The sequence below is a fragment of the Oncorhynchus kisutch genome, unplaced genomic scaffold (genome assembly GCF_002021735.2).
Source record: "Oncorhynchus kisutch isolate 150728-3 unplaced genomic scaffold, Okis_V2 Okis06b-Okis10b_hom, whole genome shotgun sequence".
Taxonomy (NCBI): domain Eukaryota; kingdom Metazoa; phylum Chordata; class Actinopteri; order Salmoniformes; family Salmonidae; genus Oncorhynchus; species Oncorhynchus kisutch.
In genome coordinates, this window is record NW_022261983.1 from 20778220 (window position 1) to 20802219 (window position 24000).

The 24000-nt window shown below is 50.4% G+C and overlaps 2 protein-coding genes across 2 annotated transcripts in view; both read left to right on the forward strand.

Annotated features, from left to right (window-relative positions):
- The window catches only part of top3a (DNA topoisomerase III alpha), a 40036-nt gene extending 18488 nt beyond the window's left edge, over positions 1–21548 (forward strand). The window contains 10 exon segments of the mRNA XM_031814446.1: positions 2498–2708; positions 5889–6074; positions 7488–7617; positions 8985–9098; positions 13682–13847; positions 13949–14095; positions 16040–16162; positions 18773–19127; positions 19130–19538; positions 20964–21548. Coding sequence (XP_031670306.1) covers positions 2498–2708; positions 5889–6074; positions 7488–7617; positions 8985–9098; positions 13682–13847; positions 13949–14095; positions 16040–16162; positions 18773–19127; positions 19130–19538; positions 20964–21121 — 1999 coding nt within the window. The 3' untranslated portion in view covers positions 21122–21548.
- Positions 21549–22146: 598 nt separating this feature from the next.
- LOC109877524 (protein flightless-1 homolog) overlaps positions 22147–24000 on the forward strand; it is a 51557-nt gene continuing 49703 nt past the window's right edge. The window contains 1 exon segment of the mRNA XM_031814444.1: positions 22147–22309. Coding sequence (XP_031670304.1) covers positions 22247–22309 — 63 coding nt within the window. The 5' untranslated portion in view covers positions 22147–22246.

A 24000-nucleotide genomic window follows, 5' to 3' on the forward strand; every position in this document is an offset into this window, starting at 1 on the left:
CTACTCCCTAAACCTTAGACACTAAACCCTAGTCCCTACTCCCTAAATCTTAGACCCTAAACCCTACTCACTAAACCTTAGACCCTAAACCCTAGTCCCTTCTCCCTAAATCTTAGACCCTAAACCCTAGTCCCTTCTCCCTAAACCTTAGACCCTAAACCCTAGTCCCTACTCCCTAAACCTTAGACCCTAAACCTTAGACCCTACTCCCTAAACCTGAGACCCTAAACCCTGGTCCCTACTCCCTAAACCTGAGACCCTAAACCCTACTCCCTAAACCTTAGACACTAAACCCTAGTCCCTACTCCCTAAATCTTAGACCCTAAACCCTTCTCACTAAACCATAAACCTTAGACCCTAAACCCTAGTCCCTTCTCCCTAAACCTTAGACCCTAAACCCTAGTCCCTAAACCCTAGTCCCTACTCCCTAAATCTTAGACCCTACTCCCTAAACCTTAGACCCTAAACCCTAGTCCCTACTCCCTAAACCTTAGACCCTAAACCCTATGCCCTAAACCCTATGCCCTACTCCATAAACCGTTGACCCTAAACCCTAGTCCCTACTCCCTAAACCCTAGTCCCTACTCCCTAAACCTTAGACCCTAATCCCTAGTCCCTACTCCCTAAACCTTTGACCCTAAACCCTAGTCCCTAGTCCCTAAACCCTAGTCCCTACTCCCTAAACCTTAGACCCTAAACCCTAGTCCCTACTCCCTAAACCCTTGACCCTAAACCCTAGTCCCTACTCCCTAAATCTTAGACCCTACTCCCTAAACCTTAGACCCTAAACCCTATGCCCTACTCCCTAAACCTTAGACCCAAAACCCTACTCCCTAAAACCTAGACCCTACTCACTACACACAGGGGTGAGGGTTTTCCCTAGACCCTAAACCCTACTCCCTAGACCCTACTCCCTAGACCCTACTCCCTAGACCCTACTCCCTAGACCCTACTCGCTAAATCCTACTCGCTAGATCCTACTCCCTAGACCCTACTTCCAAGATCCTACGTCCAAGACCCTACTACCTAGACCCTAGACCCTACTCCCTAGACCCTACTCCCTAGACCCTACTCCCTAGATCCTACTCCCTAGACCATACTCCCTAAACTCTAGACCTTAAGCCCTATTCACTACACAAGTCTGGAGGACATTAGTGTCGCAGGTCTGGAGGACGTTAGTGTCGCAGGTCTGGGGGACGTTAGTGGAGGACGTTAATGGAGGACGTTAGTGGAGGACGTTAGTGTCGCAGGTCTGGAGGACGTTAGTGTCGCAGGTCTGGAGGACGTTAGTAGAGGACGTTAGTGTCGCAGGTCTGGAGGACGTTAGTGTCGCAGGTCTGGAGGACGTTAGTGGAGGACGTTAGTGTCGCAGGTCTGGAGGACGTTAGTGTCGCAGGTCTGGAGGACGTTAGTGTCGCAGGTCTGGAGGACGTTAGTGTCGCAGGTCTGGAGGACGTTAGTAGAGGACGTTAGTGTCGCAGGTCTGGAGGACGTTAGTGTCGCAGGTCTGGAGGACGTTAGTGTCGCAGGTCTGGAGGACGTTAGTGTCGCAGGTCTGGAGGACGTTAGTGTCGCAGGTCTGGAGGATGTTAGTGTCGCAGGTCTGGAGGACGTTAGTGGAGGACGTTAGTGTCGCAGGTCTGGAAGACGTTAGTGTCGCAGGTCTGGAGGACGTTAGTGTCGCAGGTCTGGAGGACGTTAGTGGAGGACGTTAGTGGAGGACGTTAGTGTCGCAGGTCTGGAGGACGTTAGTGGAGGACGTTAGTGTCGCAGGTCTGGAGGACGTTAGTGGAGGACGTTAGTGTCGCAGGTCTGGAGGACGTTAGTGGAGGATAGTGCATTTGAATGGGAGAGCTGGCATTCAGCGCTGGTACTCTGGTAAGCTACTGCCACTTGGTCAGTTCCCCAGGCTTTTAATCATCTTTCTGTTAACAAGTTCCCCAGGCTTTTAATCATCTTTCTGTTAACAAGTTCCCCAGGCTTTTAATCATCTTTCTGTTAACAAGTTCCCCAGGCTTTTAATCATCTTTGTTAACAAGTTCCCCAGGCTTTTAATCATCTTTCTGTTAACAAGTTCCCCAGGCTTTTAATCATCTTTGTTAACAAGTTCCCCAGGCTTTTAATCATCTTTCTGTTAACAAGTTCCCCAGGCTTTTAATCATCTTTCTGTTAACAAGTTCCCCAGGCTTTTAATCATCTTTGTTAACAAGTTCCCCAGGCTTTTAATCATCTTTCTGTTAACAAGTTCCCCAGGCTTTTAATCATCTTTGTTAACAAGTTCCCCAGGCTTTTAATCATCTTTCTGTTAACAAGTTCCCCAGGCTTTTAATCATCTTTGTTAACAAGTTCCCCAGGATTTTAATCATCTTTCTGTTAGCAAGGTCCCCAGGCTTTTGGGAACTGGGAGAGTGAAACCTGGGTGTCCCAGGATGCTTGTGAAGGCCCCCCTCATCAGTTGTAGAGGTGTGTGGTAATATTTTCATCTCTGTGTGTTTAGGTTAATCAGTTATCCGCGTACAGAGACCAACCTGTTTCCTAAGGACCTGGCCCTGGGCCCCTTGGTGGAGCATCAGACACACAGCCCCTCCTGGGGGGCCTTCGCTAGGGGGGTGATGGAGCAGCCAGGGGGACCCAACCCACGGCAGGGCACCAAGACAGATCAGGCTCACCCCCCTATACACCCCATCAAGTACACCAACACACTACAGGTATATATATATATATACACCAAGTACACCAACACACTACAGGTATATATATATATATATACACCAAGTACACCAACACACTACAGGTATATATATATATATATACACCAAGTACACCAACACACTACAGGTATATATATATATATACAGTGCCTTGCGAAAGTATTCGGCCCCCTTGAACTTTGCGACCGTTTGCCACATTTCAGGCTTCAAACATAAAGATATAAAACTGTATTTTTTTGTGAAGAATCAACAACAAGTGGGACACAATCATGAAGTGGAACGACATTTATTGGATATTTCAAACTTTTTTATCAAATCAAAAACTGAAAAATTGGGCGTGCAAAATGATTCAGCCCCTTTACTTTCAGTGCAGCAAACTCTCTCCAGAAGTTCAGTGAGGATCTCTGAATGATCCAATGTTGACCTAAATGACTAATGATGATACAATACAATCCACCTGTGTGTAATCAAGTCTCCGTATAAATGCACCTGCACTGTGATAGTCTCAGAGGTCCGTTAAAAGCGCAGAGAGCATCATGAAGAACAAGGAACACACCAGGCAGGTCCGAGATACTGTTGTGAAGAAGTTTAAAGCCGGATTTGGATACAAAAAGATTTCCCAAGCTTTAAACATCCCAAGGAGCACTGTGCAAGCAATAATATTGAAATGGAAGGAGTATCAGACCACTGCAAATCTACCAAGACCTGGCCGTCCCTCTAAACTTTCAGCTCATACAAGGAGAAGACTGATCAGAGATGCAGCCAAGAGGCCCATGATCACTCTGGATGAACTGCAGAGATCTACAGCTGAGGTGGGAGACTCTGTCCATAGGACAACAATCAGTCGTATATTGCACAAATCTGGCCTTTATGGAAGAGTGGCAAGAAGAAAGCCATTTCTTAAAGATATCCATAAAAAGTGTCGTTGAAAGTTTGCCACAAGCCACCTGGGAGACACACCAAACATGTGGAAGAAGGTGCTCTGGTCAGATGAAACCAAAATTTTACTTTTTGGCAACAATGCAAAACGTTATGTTTGGCGTAAAAGCAACACAGCTCATCACCCTGAACACACCATCCCCACTGTCAAACATGGTGGTGGCAGCATCATGGTTTGGGCCTGCTTTTCTTCAGCAGGGACAGGGAAGATGGTTAAAATTGATGGGAAGATGGATGGAGCCAAATACAGGACCATTCTGGAAGAAAACCTGATGGAGTCTGCAAAAGACCTGAGACTGGGACGGAGATTTGTCTTCCAACAAGACAATGATCCAAAACATAAAGCAAATTCTACAATGGAATGGTTCAAAAATAAACATATCCAGGTGTTAGAATGGCCAAGTCAAAGTCCAGACCTGAATCCAATCGAGAATCTGTGGAAAGAACTGAAAACTGCTGTTCACAAATGCTCTCCATCCAACCTCACTGAGCTCGAGCTGTTTTGCAAGGAGGAATGGGAAAAAATGTCAGTCTCTCGATGTGCAAAACTGATAGAGACATACCCCAAGCGACTTACAGCTGTAATCGCAGCGACAGGTGGCGCTACAAAGTATTAACTTAAGGGGGCTGAATAATTTTGCACACCCAATTTTTCAGTTTTTGATTTGTTAAAAAAGTTTGAAATATCCAATAAATGTCGTTCCACTTTATGATTGTGTCCCACTTGTTGTTGATTCTTCACCAAAAAATACAGTTTTATATCTTTATGTTTGAAGCCTGAAATGTGGCAAAAGGTCGCAAAGTTCAAGGGGGCCGAATACTTTCGCAAGGCACTGTATATATATATATATATATATACACCAAGTACACCAACACACTACAGGTATATATATATATATATACACCAAGTACACCAACACACTACAGGTATATATATATATATATACACCAAGTACACCAACACACTACAGGTGTATATATATATATATACACCAAGTACACCAACACACTACAATTATATATATATACATACACTCAATTAGTATTTGGTAGCATTGCCTTTAAATTGTTTAACAAATGTTTCGGGTAGCCTTCCACAGGCTTCCCACAATAAGTTGGGTGAATTTTGGCCCATTCCTCCTGACAGAGCTGGTGTAACTGAGTCAGGTTTGTAGGCCTCCTTGCTCGCAGACGCTTTTTCAGTTCTGCCCACAAATGTTCTGTAGGATTGAGTTCAGGGCTTTGTGATGGCCACTCCAATACCTTGACTTTGTTGTCCTTAAGCCATTTTGCCACAACTTCGGAAGTATGCTTGGGGTCATTGTCCATTTGGAAGACAAATTTGCGACCGAGCTTTAACTTCCTGACTGATGTCTTGAGATGTTGCTTCAATAAATCCACTTAATTTCTCCAAAAAGTACCGATCTTTGTCTCCATGTGCAGTTGCAAACCGTAGTCTGGCTTTTTTATGGCGGTTTTGGAGCAGTGGCTTCTTCCTTGCTGAGCGGCCTTTCAGGTTATGTTGATATAGAACTCGTTTTGCTGTGGATATAGATACTTTTGTACCTGTTTCGTCCAGCATCTTCACAAGGTCCTTAACTGTTGTTCTGAGATAGATTTGCACTTTTCGCACCAAAGTATGTTCATATCTAGGAGACAGAACGCGTCTCCTTCCTGAGCGGTATGACGGCTGCGTGGTCCCATGGTGTTTATTGTTACGCGGAGCGAAACGGGGGAACCCAAGAACGGACTCTGAAGAGGAAGCAGGGATGAATGAACCAAAATGTTTATTGTACACAGAGAAATATGGAGTACAGAACTGGGGTAGCTCATGAAGTCAACTTACTGTATGTAAACTTCTGACCCACTGGAATTGTGATACAGTGAATTATCAGTGAAATAATCTGTCTGTAAACATTTGTTGGAAAAATGACTTGTGTCATCCACAAAGTAGATGTCCTAACCGACTTGCCAAAACTATAGTTTGTTAACAAGAAATGTGAGTGGTTGAAAAACTAGTTTTAGTGACTCCAACCTAAGTGTATGTAAAGTTCTGACTTCAACTGTATCTAGGGACATGGAGACATCGGGACACTAGTGACTCCAACCTAAGTGTATGTAAACTTCTGACTTCAACTGTATCTACACCAAGTACACCAACCGGGTTCCTGAGTTGACTATCCTGATCTGTACAACGGTGGTTAGTGGCTAGATCTGAAATGTGTTTTCTGTCTCCAGGGCAACGAGCAGCGTGTGTATGAGTTCATTGTGCGTCACTTCCTGGCGTGCGTATCCCTTGATGCTGTGGGGCAGGAAACGGTGGTCGAGGTGGAAATGGCTCACGAGAGGTTCTCCGCAAACGGCCTCATGATCATCAGGAGGAACTACCTGGACGTGTACCCCTACGACCGCTGGAGCACTAAGGTGGGGGGGTCATTTACCACGAGGGGGGGGGGGTCATACCCCTACGACCGCTGGAGCACTAAGGTGGGGGGGTCATTTACCACAAGGGGGGGGGGGGTCATACCCCTACGACCGCTGGAGCACTAAGGTGGGGGGGTCATTTACCACGAGGGTCCCGTTATGAACCCCCGAGGGGAGGGGTCATAACCCTACGACCGCTGGAGCACTAAGGTGGGGGGGTCATTTACCACGAGGGTCCCGTTAGGAACCCCTGGGGGGGGTCATAACCCTACGACCGCTGGAGCACTAAGGTGGGGGGGGTCATTTACCACGAGGATCCCGTTATGAACCCCCGGGGGGGGGGGGGGGGGGGGTCATATGAGGGTCCCGTTATGAACCCCTGGGGGGGGGGGGGGTCATACCCCTACGACCGCTGGAGCACTAAGGTGGGGGGGGTCATTTACCACGAGGGTCCCGTTATGAACCCCTGGGGGGGTTCTTTATCATGTTGAATATATGAGGGTCCCGTTATGAACCCCTGGGGGGGGGGTCTTTATCATGTTGAATATATGAGGGTCCCGTTATGAACCCCTGGGGGGGGGTCTTTATCATGTTGAATATATGAGGGTCCCGTTATGAACCCCTGGGGGGGGGTCTTTATCATGTTGAATATATGAGGGTCCCGTTATGAGCCACTGGGGGGGGGGTCTTTATCATGTTGAATATATGAGGGTCCCGTTATGAACCCCTGGGGGGGGGTCTTTATCATGTTGAATATATGAGGGTCCCGTTATGAACCCCTGGGGGGGGGTCTTTATCATGTTGAATATATGAGGGTCCCGTTATGAGCCACTGGGGGGGGGGCTTTATCATGTTGAATATATGAGGGTCCAGTTATGAACCCCTTGGGGGGGGTCTTTATCATGTTGAATATATGAGGGTCCCGTTATGAACCCCTGGGGGGGGTCTTTATCATGTTGAATATATGAGGGTCCCGTTATGAACCCCTGGGGGGGGTCTTTATCATGTTGAATATATGAGGGTCCCGTTATGAGCCACTGGGGGGGGGTCTTTATCATGTTGAATATATGAGGGTCCAGTTATGAACCCCTTGGGGGGGGTCTTTATCATGTTGAATATATGAGGGTCCAGTTATGAACCCCTTGGGGGGGGTCTTTATCATGTTGAATATATGAGGGTCCCGTTATGAACCCCTGGGGGGGTCTTTATCATGTTGAATATATGAGGGACCCGTTATGAAACCCTGGGGGGGTCTTTATCATGTTGAATATATGAGGGTCCAGTTATGAGCCACTGGGGGACTCCACATAATGTTTGTTTGTTAATCTGTGTGTGTGTGTGTGTGTGTGTGTGTGTGTGTGTGTGTGTGTGTGTGTGTGTGTGTGTGTGTGTGTGTGTGTGTGTGTGTTGCAGGTGATCCCAGTGTATGAGCAGGGTAGCCAGTTCCAGCCGTCAGCGATAGAGATGCTGGATGGCCAGACCTCTCCTCCTCAACTCCTCACGGAGGCAGACCTCATATCACTGATGGAGAAACACGGCATCGGTACACTACACACACACACACACTACACACACACACACTACACACACACACTACACACACACACACACTACACACACACTACACACACACTACACACACACTACACACACACACACACACTACACACACACTACACACTACACACACACTACACACTACACACACACACACTACACACACACACACTACACACACACACTACACACACACACACTACACACACACACACACACACACACACACAGCTGAATCAGGTTAACTGTTAATGGTTAACTGCAGTGTGTTTGTGGTTAACTGCAGTGTGTTAATGGTTAACTGCAGTGTGTTAGTGGTTAACTGCAGTGTGTTAGTGGTTAACTGCAGTGTGTTTGTGGTTAACTGCAGTGTGTTAGTGGTTAACTGCAGTGTGTTAATGGTTAACTGCAGTGTGTTAGTGGTTAACTGCAGTGTGTTAGTGGTTAACTGCAGTGTGTTAGTGGTTAACTGCAGTGTGTTTGTGGTTAACTGCAGTGTGTTTGTGGTTAACTGCAGTGTGTTAATGGTTAACTGCAGTGTGTTAGTGGTTAACTGCAGTGTGTTTGTGGTTAACTGCAGTGTGTTAGTGGTTAACTGCAGTGTGTTAATGGTTAACTGCAGTGTGTTAGTGGTTAACTGCAGTGTGTTAGTGGTTAACTGCAGTGTGTTAGTGGTTAACTGCAGTGTGTTAGTGGTTAACTGCAGTGTGTTTGTTAGTGGTTAACTGCAGTGTGTTAGTGGTTAACTGCAGTGTGTTTGTGGTTAACTGCAGTGTGTTAGTGGTTAACTGCAGTGTGTTTGTGGTTAACTGCAGTGTGTTAGTGGTTAACTGCAGTGTGTTAATGGTTAACTGCAGGGTGTTAGTGGTTAACTGCAGTGTGTTTGTGGTTAACTGCAGTGTGTTAGTGGTTAACTGCAGTGTGTTAATGGTTAACTGCAGGGTGTTAGTGGTTAACTGCAGTGTGTTAGTGGTTAACTGCAGTGTGTTTGTTAGTGGTTAACTGCAGTGTGTTTGTTAGTGGTTAACTGCAGTGTGTTAGTGGTTAACTGCAGTGTGTTAGTGGTTAACTGCAGTGTGTTAGTGGTTAACTGCAGTGTGTTTGTGGTTAACTGCAGTGTGTTAGTGGTTAACTGCAGTGTGTTAGTGGTTAACTGCAGTGTGTTAGTGGTTAACTGCAGTGTGTTTGTTAGTGGTTAACTGCAGTGTGTTAGTGGTTAACTGCAGTGTGTTAGTGGTTAACTGCAGTGTGTTAGTGGTTAACTGCAGTGTGTTTGTTAGTGGTTAACTGCAGTGTGTTAGTGGTTAACTGCAGTGTGTTTTGTTAGTGGTTAACTGCAGTGTGTTTTAACAGGTACGGATGCCACCCACGCAGATCACATTGAGACCATAAAGAGCCGTATGTACGTGGGACTAACAGCTGATCAGAGGTTTCTACCAGGAGAGCTTGGGATGGGACTGGTGGAGGGTAGGTACTGGGGGGAAGGGGGGTAGAGGGTAGGTACCGGGGACTGGTGGAGGGTATGTCCGGGGACTGGTTGGGGGTAGGTACGGGGGAAGGGGTTGGGTGTGGAGGGTACCTACGGGGGAAGGGGGGTGGGTTTGGAGGGTAGGTATGGGGGGAAGGGACTGGTGGAGGGTAGGTACGGGGGGAAGGGACTGGTGGAGGGTAGGTACGGGGGGGAAGGGACTGGTGGAGGGTAGGTACGGGGGGATGGGACTGATGGAGGTAGGTATGGGGGGAAGGGACTGGTGGAGGGTAGGTACGGGGGGAAGGGACTGGTGGAGGGTAGGTACGGGGGGAAGGGACTGGTGGAGGGTAGGTACGGTGGGAAGGGACTGGTGGAGGGTAGGTATGGGGGGAAGGGACTGGTGGAGGATAGGTACGGGGCGAAGGGACTGGTGGAGGGTAGGTACGGGGGGAAGGGACTGGTGGAGAGTAGGTACGGAGGGGAAGGGACTGGTGGAGAGTAGGTACGGGGGGAAGGGACTGGTGGAGGGTAGGTACAGGGGACTGGTGGAGGGTAGGTACTGGGGGGAAGGGACTGGTGGAGAGTAGGTACGGGGGGAAGGGACTGGTGGAGGGTAGGTACAGGGGACTGGTGGAGGGTAGGTACTGGGGGGAAGGGACTGGTGGAGGGTAGGTACTGGGGGGAAGGGACTGGTGGAGGGTAGGTACAGGGGGGAAGGGACTGGTGGAGGGTAGGTACGGGGGGGAAGGGACTGGTGGAGGGTAGGTACGGGGGACTGGTGGAGGGTAGGTACGGGGGGAAGGGACTGGTGGAGGGTAGGTACAGGGGACTGGTGGAGGGTAGGTACGGGGGGAAGGGACTGGTGGAGGGTAGGTATGGGGGAAGGGACTGGTGGAGGATAGGTACGGGGCGAAGGGACTGGTGGAGGGTAGGTACGGGGGGAAGGGACTGGTGGAGAGTAGGTACGGAGGGGAAGGGACTGGTGGAGAGTAGGTACGGGGGGAAGGGACTGGTGGAGGGTAGGTACAGGGGACTGGTGGAGGGTAGGTACTGGGGGGAAGGGACTGGTGGAGGGTAGGTACGGGGGGAAGGGACTGGTGGAGGGTAGGTACAGGGGACTGGTGGAGGGTAGGTACTGGGGGGAAGGGACTGGTGGAGGGTAGGTACTGGGGGGAAGGGACTGGTGGAGGGTAGGTACGGGGGGGAAGGGACTGGTGGAGGGTAGGTACGGGGGGAAGGGACTGGTGGAGGGTAGGTACGGGGGACTGGTGGAGGGTAGGTACGGGGGGAAGGGACTGGTGGAGGGTAGGTACAGGGGACTGGTGGAGGGTAGGTACGGGGGGAAGGGACTGGGGGAGGGTAGGTACGGGGGGAAGGGACTGGTGGAGGGTAGGTACAGGGGGGAAGGGACTGGTGGAGGGTAGGTACGGGGGGAAGGGACTGGTGGAGAGTAGGTACGGAGGGGAAGGGACTGGTGGAGAGTAGGTACGGGGGGAAGGGACTGGTGGAGGGTAGGTACAGGGGCCTGGTGGAGGGTAGGTACAGGGGGGAAGGGACTGGTGGAGGGTAGGTACGGGGGGAAGGGACTGGTGGAGAGTAGGTACGGAGGGGAAGGGACTGGTGGAGTGTAGGTACGGGGGGAAGGGACTGGTGGAGGGTAGGTACGGGGGACTGGTGGAGGGTAGGTACGGGGGGAAGGGACTGGTGGAGGGTAGGTACAGGGGACTGGTGGAGGGTAGGTACGGGGGGAAGGGACTGGGGGAGGGTAGGTATGGGGGGAAGGGACTGGTGGAGGGTAGGTACGGGGGGAAGGGACTGGTGGAGGGTAGGTACAGGGGGGAAGGGACTGGTGGAGGGTAGGTACGGGGGGAAGGGACTGGTGGAGAGTAGGTACGGAGGGGAAGGGACTGGTGGAGAGTAGGTACGGGGGGAAGGGACTGGTGGAGGGTAGGTACAGGGGCCTGGTGGAGGGTAGGTACAGGGGGGAAGGGACTGGTGGAGGGTAGGTACGGGGGGAAGGGACTGGTGGAGAGTAGGTACGGAGGGGAAGGGACTGGTGGAGAGTAGGTACAGGGGGAAGGGACTGGTGGAGGGTAGGTACAGGGGACTGGTGGAGGGTAGGTACTGGGGGGAAGGGACTGGTGGAGGGTAGGTACGGGGGGAAGGGACTGGTGGAGAGTAGGTACGGGGGGAAGGGACTGGTGGAGGGTAGGTACTGGGGGGAAGGGACTGGTGGAGGGTAGGTACTGGGGGGAAGGGACTGGTGGAGGGTAGGTACGGGGGGGAAGGGACTGGTGGAGGGTAGGTACGGGGGGGAAGGGACTGGTGGAGGGTAGGTACGGGGGGAAGGGACTGGTGGAGGGTAGGTACGGGGGACTGGTGGAGGGTAGGTACAGGGGGAAGGGACTGGTGGAGGGTAGGTACAGGGGACTGGTGGAGGGTAGGTACGGGGGGAAGGGACTGGTGGAGGGTAGGTACGGGGGGGAAGGGACTGGTGAAGGGTAGGTATAGGGGGAAGGGACTGGTGGAGGGTAGGTACGGGGCGAAGGGACTGGTGGAGGGTAGGTACGGGGGGAAGGGACTGGTGGAGAGTAGGTACGGGGGGAAGGGACTGGTGGAGGGTAGGTACAGGGGACTGGTGGAGGGTAGGTACTGGGGGGAAGGGACTGGTGGAGAGTAGGTACGGGGGGAAGGGACTGGTGGAGGGTAGGTACAGGGGACTGGTGGAGGGTAGGTACAGGGGACTGGTGGAGGGTAGGTACGGGGGGAAGGGACTGGTGGAGGGTAGGTATGGGGGGGAAGGGACTGGTGAAGGGTAGGTATAGGGGGAAGGGACTGGTGGAGGGTAGGTACGGGGCGAAGGGACTGGTGGAGGGTAGGTACGGGGGGAAGGGACTGGTGGAGAGTAGGTACGGGGGGAAGGGACTGGTGGAGGGTAGGTACAGGGGACTGGTGGAGGGTAGGTACTGGGGGGAAGGGACTGGTGGAGAGTAGGTACGGGGGGAAGGGACTGGTGGAGGGTAGGTACTGGGGGGAAGGGACTGGTGGAGGGTAGGTACGGGGGGGAAGGGACTGGTGGAGGGTAGGTACGGGGGGAAGGGACTGGTGGAGGGTAGGTACGGGGGGAAGGGACTGGTGGAGGGTAGGTACAGGGGACTGGTGGAGGGTAGGTACGGGGGGAAGGGACTGGTGGAGGGTAGGTACAGGGGACTGGTGGAGGGTAGGTACGGGGGGAAGGGACTGGTGGAGGGTAGGTATGGGGGGAAGGGACTGGTGGAGGATAGGTACGGGGCGAAGGGACTGGTGGAGGGTAGGTACGGGGGGAAGGGACTGGTGGAGAGTAGGTACGGAGGGGAAGGGACTGGTGGAGAGTAGGTACGGGGGGAAGGGACTGGTGGAGGGTAGGTACAGGGGACTGGTGGAGGGTAGGTACAGGGGACTGGTGGAGGGTAGGTACTGGGGGGAAGGGACTGGTGGAGGGTAGGTACGGGGGGAAGGGACTGGTGGAGAGTAGGTACGGGGGAAGGGACTGGTGGAGGGTAGGTACAGGGGACTGGTGGAGGGTAGGTACTGGGGGGAAGGGACTGGTGGAGAGTAGGTACTGGGGGGGAAGGGACTGGTGGAGGGTAGGTACAGGGGACTGGTGGAGGGTAGGTACAGGGGACTGGTGGAGGGTAGGTACGGGGGGAAGGGACTGGTGGAGGGTAGGTACGGGGGGAAGGGACTGGTGAAGGGTAGGTATAGGGGGAAGGGACTGGTGGAGGGTAGGTACGGGGCGAAGGGACTGGTGGAGGGTAGGTACGGGGGGAAGGGACTGGTGGAGAGTAGGTACGGGGGGAAGGGACTGGTGGAGTGTAGGTACAGGGGACTGGTGGAGGGTAGGTACTGGGGGGAAGGGACTGGTGGAGAGTAGGTACGGGGGGAAGGGACTGGTGGAGGGTAGGTACAGGGGACTGGTGGAGGGTAGGTACTGGGGGGAAGGGACTGGTGGAGGGTAGGTACGGGGGGAAGGGACTGGTGGAGGGTAGGTATGGGGGGAAGGGACTGGTGGAGGGTAGGTACGGGGGGAAGGGACTGGTGGAGGGTAGGTACGGGGGGGAAGGGACTGGTGAAGGGTAGGTACAGGGGACTGGTGGAGGGTAGGTACGGGGGGAAGGGACTGGTAGAGGGTAGGTACTGGGGACTGGTGGAGGGTAGGTACGGGGGAATGGGACTGGTGGAGGGTAGGTACTGGGGACTGGTGGAGGGTAGGTATGGGGGGAAGGAACTACTGGATCAGAGAGTCTGCTAAATGACTGCCTACTGTAGTGGCTCTGGATCAGAGAGTCTGCTCAATGACTCCCTACTGTAGTGGCTCTGGATCAGAGAGTCTGTTAAATGACTCCCTACTGTAGTGGCTCTGGATCAGAGAGTCTGCTAAATGACTCACTACTGTAGTGATTCTTGATCAGAGAGTCTGTTAAATGACTCCCTACTGTAGTGGCTCTGGATCAGAGAGTCTGTTAAATGACTCCCTACTGTAGTGGCTCTGGATCAGAGACTCTGCTAAATGACCTCCGAAGTGAATGTGTGTCTGTAGGTTATAACTCCATGGGGTATGAGATGTCTAAGCCACACCTGCGGGCGGAGCTGGAGGCGGACCTGAAGCTGGTATCGGAGGGGAGGAAGGACAAACAGAGCGTCTTGAGACACCACATTCACAAATACAAGTCGGTCTTCGTAGAGTCTGTTAAGAAAGCCAAGAGGTGAAGCACACACACACACATACCGTGTATATACACACACACACAGTGTATACACACAGACACACGGCAGTTGTAATGTGTCATTTCTTGTCGTCTCTCAGGTTGGACGAGGCTCTGTCTATCTATCTGGGCGCGGCCCAGGAGTTCAGCGAATCAGAGCAGCAGGATATGGAAATGCCCCTCCCAGTCAGGAAATGTCCTCAGTGTGGGCGGGACATGGTACTGCGGAGGAGGAAGGAGGGGAATGGGTGAGACGGGAGAGACAGATTAGACGAGGACACTGGGGGAAGGGATGAGACGGGGGGACGAGGACACTGGGGGGAGGGTGGAGACTGGGGGAAGGGTGGAGACTGGGGGGAGGGTGGAGACTGGGGGAGGGTGGAGACTGGAGGGAGACTGGAGACTGGGGGAGGGTGGAGACTGGGGGGAGGGATGAGACTGGGGGGAGACAAACTTTATGAAGGAAGGTTGGTTCTGTTGTGAAGGAAGGTTGGTTCTGTTGTGAAGGAAGGTTGGTTCTGTTGTTGTGAAGGAAGGTTGGTTCTGTTGTGAAGGAAGTTTGGTTCTGTTGTGACGGAAGGTTGGTTCTGTTGTGACGGAAGGTTGGTTCTGTTGAGACAGAAGGTTGGTTCTGTTGGGAAGGAAGGTTGGTTCTGTTGGGAAGGAAGGTTGGTTCTGTTGTTGTGAAGGAAGATAGGTTCTGTTGTTGTGAAGGAGGGTAGGTTCTGTTGTGAAGGAAGGTTGGTTTTGTTGTTGTGAAGGACGGTTGGTTCTGTTGGGAAGGAAGGTTGGTTCTGTTTGTGAAGATTTGTTTTGTTGTGAAGGAAGTTTGGTTCTGTTGTGAAGGAAGGTTGGTTCTGTTGTTGTGAAGGAAGGTTGGTTCTGTTCTGAAGGAAGGTTGGTTCTGTTGTGAAGAAGGTTTGTTTTGTTGTTGTGAAGGAAGGACTGTTTTGTTGTTGTGAAGGAAGGAAGGTTCGTTTTGTTGTTGTGAAGGAGGGAAGGTTTGTTTTGTTGTTGTGAAGGAAGGAAGGTGTGTTTTGTTGTTGTGAAGGAAGGTTTGTTTTGTTGTTGTGAAGGAAGGAAGGTTTGTTTTGTTGTTGTGAAGGAGAGAAGGTTTGTTTTGTTGGTGTGAAGGAAGGAAGGACGGTTCATTTTGTTGTTGTGAAGGAGGGAAGGTGTGTTTTGTTGTTGTGAAGGAAGGTTTGTTTGGTTGTTGTGAAGGAGGGAAGGAAGGTTTGTTTTGTTTTTGTGAAGGAAGGAAGGAAGGTTGGTTCTGTTGTGAAGGAAGGTTGGTTCTGTTGTGAAGGAAGGTTCTGTTGTGAAGGAAGGTTGGTTCTGTTGTTGTGAAGGAAGGTTTGTTTTGTTGTTGTGAAGGAAGGACTGTTTTGTTGTTGTGAAGGAAGGAAGGTTCGTTTTGTTGTTGTGAAGGAGGGAAGGTTTGTTTTGTTGTTGTGAAGGAAGGAAGGTGTGTTTTGTTGTTGTGAAGGAAGGAAGGTGTGTTTTGTTGTTGTGAAGGAAGGTTTGTTTTGTTGTTGTGAAGGAAGGAAGGTTTGTTTTGTTGTTGTGAAGGAGAGAAGGTTTGTTTTGTTGGTGTGAAGGAAGGAAGGACGGTTCATTTTGTTGTTGTGAAGGAGGGAAGGTGTGTTTTGTTGTTGTGAAGGAAGGTTTGTTTGGTTGTTGTGAAGGAGGGAAGGAAGGTTTGTTTTGTTTTTGTGAAGGAAGGAAGGTTGGTTCTGTTGTGAAGGAAGGTTGGTTCTGTTGTGAAGGAAGGTTCTGTTGTGAAGGAAGGTTGGTTCTGTTGTTGTGAAGGAAGGTTTGTTTTGTTGTTGTGAAGGAAGGACTGTTTTGTTGTTGTGAAGGAAGGTTGGTTTTGTTGTGAAGGAAGGTTGGTTCTGTTATGAAGGAAGGTTTGTTTTGTTGTTATGAAGGAAGGAAGGAAGGTTAGTTTTGTTGTGAAGGAAGGTTGGTTCTGTTGTGAAGGACAGTTTGTTTTGTTGTTGTGAAGGAAGGTTTGTTCTGTTTTGGGGAAGGAAGGTTCGTTCTGTTGTTCTGCCTCAACAACTTTTTCTCTGAACTTTTCCAAACTGACATTTTGACCACTTTCACAACATTTTACCCAAAGTCTTGGAGGGTATACAATCATAGTCTGCTTCTCTGCTATCCAATATCTTCCAATCCTCTCTCTCTAACAGGAAGTACCTGTCCTGCGTTGGTTACCCAGAATGCAAGTGTTCCGTGTGGTTTCCGGACACGGTGTTAGAGGTCAACAGAGACGAGTCTGTCTGTCCCACCTGTCAGCCCCGCCCCGTTCACATGTAGGTATCTGTCTGTCTCTGTCTGTCTGTCTGTCTGTCTGTCTGTCTGTCTGTCTGTTATACCGGTCTGTCTGTCTGCCTGCTTGTCTGCCTGCCCGCCCTGATGGTAGTGGAGACAGTGATATAAACCAGCCACATCAAAGAGTCCTGATGGAGACATCAGTACAGATATCTTGGTACTGTCCTTGATAGCAAACTGAGTTTTGAAGCCAATCTGAGGAATCTCTCCAGTTTCAGAGTGGACGAGGCCCTGATGACCGTCTGTTACAGATGGTTCATTAAACCCATTCTAACGTTCAGGGCCGTTTGTTACAGATGGTTCATTTAACCCATTCTAACGTTCAGGGTCTTCTGTTACAGATGGTTCATTTAACCCATTCTAACGTTCAGGGCTGTCTGTTACAGATGGTTCATTTAACCCATTCTAACATTCAGGGCCGTCTGTTACAGATGGTTCATTAAACCCATTCTAACGTTCAGGGCCGTCTGTTACAGATGGTTCATTTAACCCATTCTAACGTTCAGGGTCTTCTGTTACAGATGGTTCATTTAACCCATTCTAACGTTCAGGGCTGTCTGTTACAGATGGTTCATTTAACCCATTCTAACGTTCAGGGCCGTCTGTTACAGATGGTTCATTTAATCCATTCTAACATTCAGGGCTGTCTGTTACAGATGGTTCATTTAACCCATTCTAACATTCAGGGTCTTCTGTTACAGATGGATCATTTAACCCATCCTAACATTCAGGGTCTTCTGTTACAGATGGTTCATTTAATCCATTCTAACGTTCAGGGCCTTCTGTTACAGATGGTTCATTTAATCCATTCTAACGTTCAGGGCCGTCTGTTATAGATGGTTCATTTAACCCATTCTAACGTTCAGGGTCTTCTGTTACAGATGGTTCATTTAACCCATTCTAACGTTCAGGGTCTTCTGTTACAGATGGTTCATTTAACCCATTCTAACGTTCAGGGTCTTCTGTTACAGATGGTTCATTTAACTCATTCTAACATTCAGGGCCGTCTGCTGGCGCTACGCAGGCGTTTGTTTCCGTCATGTAAAAACTGTCCCACTGCCATTCTCCAGTGCTAATGCCAGATGCAGCAAATGACCTGTCTAACATCAGGTCGCTTGAGCTGAGGGGGGAGGGGTGGTCATATTTGAGGGGGGGATGGGTGGTCATATTTGAGGGGGGATGGGTGGTCATATTTGAGGGGGGGATGGGTGGTCATATTTGAGGGGGGGATGGGTGGTCATATTTGAGGGGGAGGGGTGGTCATATTTGAGGGGGGAGGGGTGGTCATATTTGAGGGGGGAGGGGTGGTCATATTTGAGGGGGGAGGGGTGGTCATATTTGAGGGGGGAGGGGTGGTCATATTTGAGGGGGGATGGGTGGTCATATTTGAGCTGAGGTGGGATGGGTGGTAATATTTGAGGGGGGGATGGGTGGTAATATTTGAGGGGGGGATGGGTGGTAATATTTGAGGGGGGATGGGTGGTAATATTTGAGGGGGGGATGGGTGGTCATATTTGAGGTGGGATGGGTGGTAATATTTGAGGGGGGGATGGGTGGTAATATTTGAGCTGAGGGGGATGGGTGGTAATATGTGAGGGGGGGATGGGTGGTCATATTTGAAGGGGCAGGGGTGGTCATATTTGAGGGGGGATGGGTGGTAATATTTGAGGTGAGGGGGGGATGGGTGGTCATATTTGAGGGAGGATGGGTGGTCATATTTGAAGGGGGAGGGGTGGTCATATTTGAGGGGGGATGGGTGGTCATATTTGAGGGGGGAGGGGTGGTCATATTTGAAGGGGGAGGGGTGGTCATATTTGAGGGGGGAGGGGTGGTAATATTTGAGGGGGGAGGGGTGGTCATATTTGAAGGGGGAGGGGTGGTCATATTTGAGGGGGATGGGTGGTAATATTTGAGGTGAGGGGGGGATGGGTGGTCATATTTGAGGGAGGATGGGTAGTCATATTTGAAGAGGGAGGGGTGGTCATATTTGAGGGGGGAGGGGTGGTCATATTTGAGGGGGGAGGGGGGGTCATATTTGAAGGGGGAGGGGTGGTCATATTTGAGGGGGGATGGGTGGTCATATTTGAGGGGGGATGGGTGGTAATATTTGAGGGAGGATGGGTGGTCATATTTGAGGTGAGGGGGGGGTGGGTGGTCATATTTGAGGTGAGGGGGGAGGGGTGGTCATATTTGAGGGGGGATGGGTGGTCATATTTGAGGGGAGGGGGGAGGGGTGGTCATATTTGAGGGGGGATGGGTGGTAATATTTTAGCTGAGGGGGGATGTTCTTTGGATGCAATTCAGCATTCTTTGTCCTCCAATGGACTGGGACAGACTACTGCCTCCTCTGATATTTAATAAGCTATCAATGGACTGGGACAGACTACTGTCTCCTCTGATATTTAATAACCTATCAATCCCCAATGGACTGGGACAGACTACTGCCTCCTCTGATATTTAATAACCTATCAATGGACTGGAACAGACTACTGTCTCCTCTGATATTTAATAACCTATCAATCCCCAATGGACTGCCCCCTGGGTGTAATAAAGACTACTCTACATGACTCCTCCTGTCTCTTCCTCTGCAGGTTAAAGTTGAAGTTCCGACGAGGCAGCCTCCCTCCCATGATGCCGCTGGAGTTTGTGGGCTGCATCGGAGGGTGTGACGAGACACTGAGGGAGGTGCTCAACCTCAAATACCTCAGAATGGGTGGAGGGGGGGTGGCGGGAGGAGTAGGAGGAAGAGGGGGAGCTGGGGGAGGAAGAGGAGTAGGAGCAGCTGGGGGAGGAAGAGGTGGAGCTGGGGGAGGAAGAGGTGGAGCTGGGGAAGGAAGAGGAGGAGGAAGGGGAGACACTGCAACCAATCAACCTAGACCTCGCCCAGCCCCCAGACCGGACCCCCTGTCTTCCCAAGCCCCCAACCCCCCCTCCTCGTCCTGGCCCCCCACCCTCGCCCTGACCCCCAGGCCCCACGCCCTGACCCCAGAGGTGGTGACATCACAGTGTGTAACTGTGGTTCGGAGGCGGTCCTCCTCACCGTGAGGAAAGACGGTCCTAACCAGGGCAGACAGTTCTATAAGTGTTCCTCTGGAGGCTGTACCTTCTTCCTGTGGACCGACCAGCCCGACACTAACGTTTACCCTCCAGGTCCCCAGGGGGCGCCACACAGCAGGCCACAACAGCCCCCCGGGACCTCCGTGGGGGAGGTGGTTTGTAACTGCAGTGAGCCAGCGGTTCAGAGGACAGTGCAGAAAGAAGGACCTAATAAAGGACGAGTGTTCCATACCTGTGGGAAGCCCAGAGATCAACAGTGTGGATTCTTCCTCTGGGCTGACGAGAACATCCCACCACCAGGTAACGAAACACACACTGTAACACACACACACACTGTAACACACACACTGTAACACACACACACTGTAACACACACACACACGCTGTAACACACACACACTGTAACACACACACGCTGTAACACACACACGCTGTAACACATACACGCTGTAACACACACACTGTAACACACACGCTGTAACACACACACGCTGTAACACACACACGCTGTAACACACACACTGTAACACACACACACTGTAACACACACACGCTGTAACACACACACTGTAACACACACACACACACACACTGCAACACTCACACGCTGTAACACACACACTGTAACACACACACTGTAACACACACACACACACTGCAACACTCACACGCTGTAACACACACACTGTAACACACACACACACACTGCAACACACACACACTATAACACACACACGCTGTAACACACACACACTATAACACACACACACTGTAACACACACACACTAACACACACACACGCTGTAACACACACACACTGTAACACACACACACACACTATAACACACACACACACTGTAACACATACACACACACGCTGTAACACACACACACTGTAACACACACGCTGTAACACACACATGCTGTAAAACACACGCGCTGTAACACACACGCTGTAACGAAACACACTGTAACACACACACACACTGTAACACACACACGCTGTAACACACACACACACACTGTAACACACACACACTGTAACACACACACTGTAACACACACACACTGTAACACACACACACACACACTATAACACACACACACTGTAACACATACACACTGTAACACACACACACACTGTAACACACACACACACTGTAACACACACACACACTGTAACACACACACACACACTGTAACACACACACACTGTAACACACACACACACTAACACACACACACAGTAACACACACACACTGTAACACACACCCACTGTAACACACACACCCACTGTAACACACACACACTGTAACACACACACACACACACACACTGTAACACACACACACACACTGTAACACACACACACACACTATAACACACACACACACACACTGTAACACACACACACTCTAACACACACACACACTAACACACACACACAGTAACACACACACACTGTAACACACACCTACTGTAACACACACACCCACTGTAACACACACACACTGTAACACACACACACTATAACACACACACACACACACACACTGTAACAAACACACACACACTGTAACACACACACACACACTGTAACACACACACTGTAACACACACACACTATAACACACACACAATGTAACACACACACAATGTAACACACACATGCAGACACATACACCCACCCCCCATTGCTAACCCTCTGTCTGTGTCTCTACCAGGTTCAGGTTCTGGAGGGGGAGACTGGGGGAAGAGGGGGAGGGAGGCTGGGGGAGGAGGAGCCCCCCCCACCACCAAACCCCCCGCTACCAGGAAGCCCCGTACCTGTGGCATCTGTCACATGCCTGGACACACACGTGTCACCTGCCCTCAGCGCTGACCTTTAACCCCAGATCCCACTGCTGCCATAGAGATGCTCTGACCTCCGTGTGACCTTGTCCCCGACCTCTGAACTCCGATGTGATCAGGAAGCTCAGCGGTTGATGTTTTTGATATAAACACAGAACTAGAATCGGTTTACCTTCAGCTCGCCCCTTAACCCTAAAAATCAGGAGGGGATCCCAGACGGACCAGAGGTCAGCTTCTAGAGGTGTTAAACCAGGGTTCATTTGGGACAGGAGTGGAGTGGGACTGGGTTCATTCTGCCTGTGTCTCACCTCTGACAGAGAAACTGCATTTAAAGGACATGGAGAAAAGATCAATATTTGACAGAGAAATAAAAGAATGGATTTGATTGGTAATTTGTCCCCAATATGTAACATTACTGGTATTTTTGAATGTTTATATAAAATCACTGTTCCCAGCAATCTGTTGTCCTGTATTCTGTCTGACGAGTGCCTCTAGAAGATCTCCCTTGTGTTGATTAATATTTACTAAGTTACAGTAGGAAGGACTTGTGTAAAAACTAATTAAATGGATTGGAAATGTGTGTTTCTATTGATTAGATCATAGCAGAGAGGAATAGGCGAAACTAGAATATCTTTGATCGTGACCACTTCATTATTGATTGATTGACTTCAGCGCGTTAGTCAAGTTTCTATGGTTGAACGGTGCGCACCTCCCCCGGAGGGCTGTTCCGTTCCCAGGTCGCCAGGGTGTTTCCGGTCCCAGCAGCTGTTCTGTCAAATGTTTATCATTTTAGCTAACCCTTTTCCTTAACTTAATTTTCCTAAACCTGCTGCGAAAAGTCCAATCTTACGTTCATTTGACAAAAGCAGGATCCTTCACCAGGGTTTCCACTAGTTACCACACCCACAAAGTCAAGTTACCACTGCCACATAGTTGGCTATAATCGCAAAAATTTATGAAAACAAAAATATGCCTTAATTTAATCATTTTAGGCGTAAGATTTCCAGTATGAGTAAGGTTTCAAATCCCATTTTAAGAAGATAAAAGAGCTGTTTCTGACTTTGTGGCTGTGGTAACCAGTGTCTCCGCTCCGCATGATAAACCAAACACCAACAGAGACTCGGCAGCGACGGACGGACGGTTTCCCGAAGCACAAATGGCTGCCACCGGAGTCCTTCCTTTTATCCGGGGGGTAGACCTATCTGGAAACGACTTCAAAGTAAGACAACAACAACAATAAACACAGTTATATTTTACCTTTCCGGACCATTATTCGTGACGGGTAAATGACAGGCAGTTAGTTAGCAGCCCGGTAGCTAACGACGTGCTAACCAAAACAGGAACACTACCAGGGCGTTAGCCAGCTGTGTGACTGTAGCTAACTAGCTGTGTGACTGGTCAGACTGTAGCTAACTAGCTGTGTGACTGGTCAGACTGTAGCTAACTAGCTGTGTGACTGTAGCTAACTAGCTGTGTGACTGTAGCTAACTAGCTGTGTGACTGGTCAGACTGTAGCTAACTAGCTGTGTGACTGTAGCTAACTAGCTGTGTGACTGGTCAGACTGTAGCTAACTAGCTGTGTGACTGTAGCTAACTAGCTGTGGGACTGGTCAGACTGTAGCTAACTAGCTGTGGGACTGGTCAGACTGTAGCTAACTAGCTGTGGGACTGGTCAGACTGTAGCTAACTAGCTGTGGGACTGGTCGGACTGTAGCTAACTAGCTGTGGGACTGGTCGGACTGTAGCTAACTAGCTGTGGGACTGGTCAGACTGTAGCTAACTAGCTGTGGGACTGGTCGGACTGTAGCTAACTAGCTGTGGGACTGTAGCTAACTAGCTGTGGGACTGGTCAGACTGTAGCTAACTAGCTGTGTGACTGGTCAGACTGTAGCTAACTAGCTGTGGGACTGTAGCCAACCAGCTGTGTGACTGGTCAGACTGTAGCTAACTAGCTGTGTGACTGGTCAGACTGTAGCTAACTAGCTGTGGGACTGGTCGGACTGTAGCTAACTAGCTGTGGGACTGTAGCCAACCAACTGTGTGACTGGTCGGACTGTAACTAACTAGCTGTGTGACTGTAGCTAACTAGCTGTGGGACTGGTCAGACTGTAGCTAACTAGCTGTGGGACTGTAGCCAACCTGCTGTGTGACTGGTCAGACTGTAGCTAACTAGCTGTGGGACTGGTCGGACTGTAGCTAACTAGCTGTGTGACTGTAGCTAACTAGCTGTGGGACTGGTCGGACTGTAGCTAACTAGCTGTGGGACTGTAGCCAACCAGCTCGGTGACTGGTCGGACTGTAGCTAACTAGCTGTGGGACTGGTCAGACTGTAGCTAACTAGCTGTGGGACTGTAGCTAACTAGCTGTGGGACTGGTCGGACTGTAGCTAACTAGCTGTGGGACTGTAGCCAACCAGCTGTGTGACTGGTCAGACTGTAGCTAACTAGCTGTGGGACTGGTTGGACTGTAGCTAACTAGCTGTGGGACTGTAACTAACTAGCTGTGTGACTGTAGCTAACTAGCTGTGGGACTGGTCGGACTGTAGCTAACTAGCTGTGTGACTGTAGCTAACTAGCTGTGGGACTGGTCGGACTGTAGCTAACTAGCTGTGGGACTGTAGCCAACCAGCTGTGTGACTGGTCAGACTGTAGCTAACTAGCTGTGGGACTGGTCGGACTGTAGCTAACTAGCTGTGTGACTGTAGCTAACTAGCTGTGTGACTGTAGCTAACTAGCTGTGGGACTGTAGCTAACTAGCTGTGGGACTGTAGCTAACTAGCTGTGGGACTGGTTGGACTGTAGCTAACTAGCTGTGGGACTGTAACTAACTAGCTGTGTGACTGTAGCTAACTAGCTGTGGGACTGGTCGGACTGTAGCTAACTAGCTGTGTGACTGTAGCTAACTAGCTGT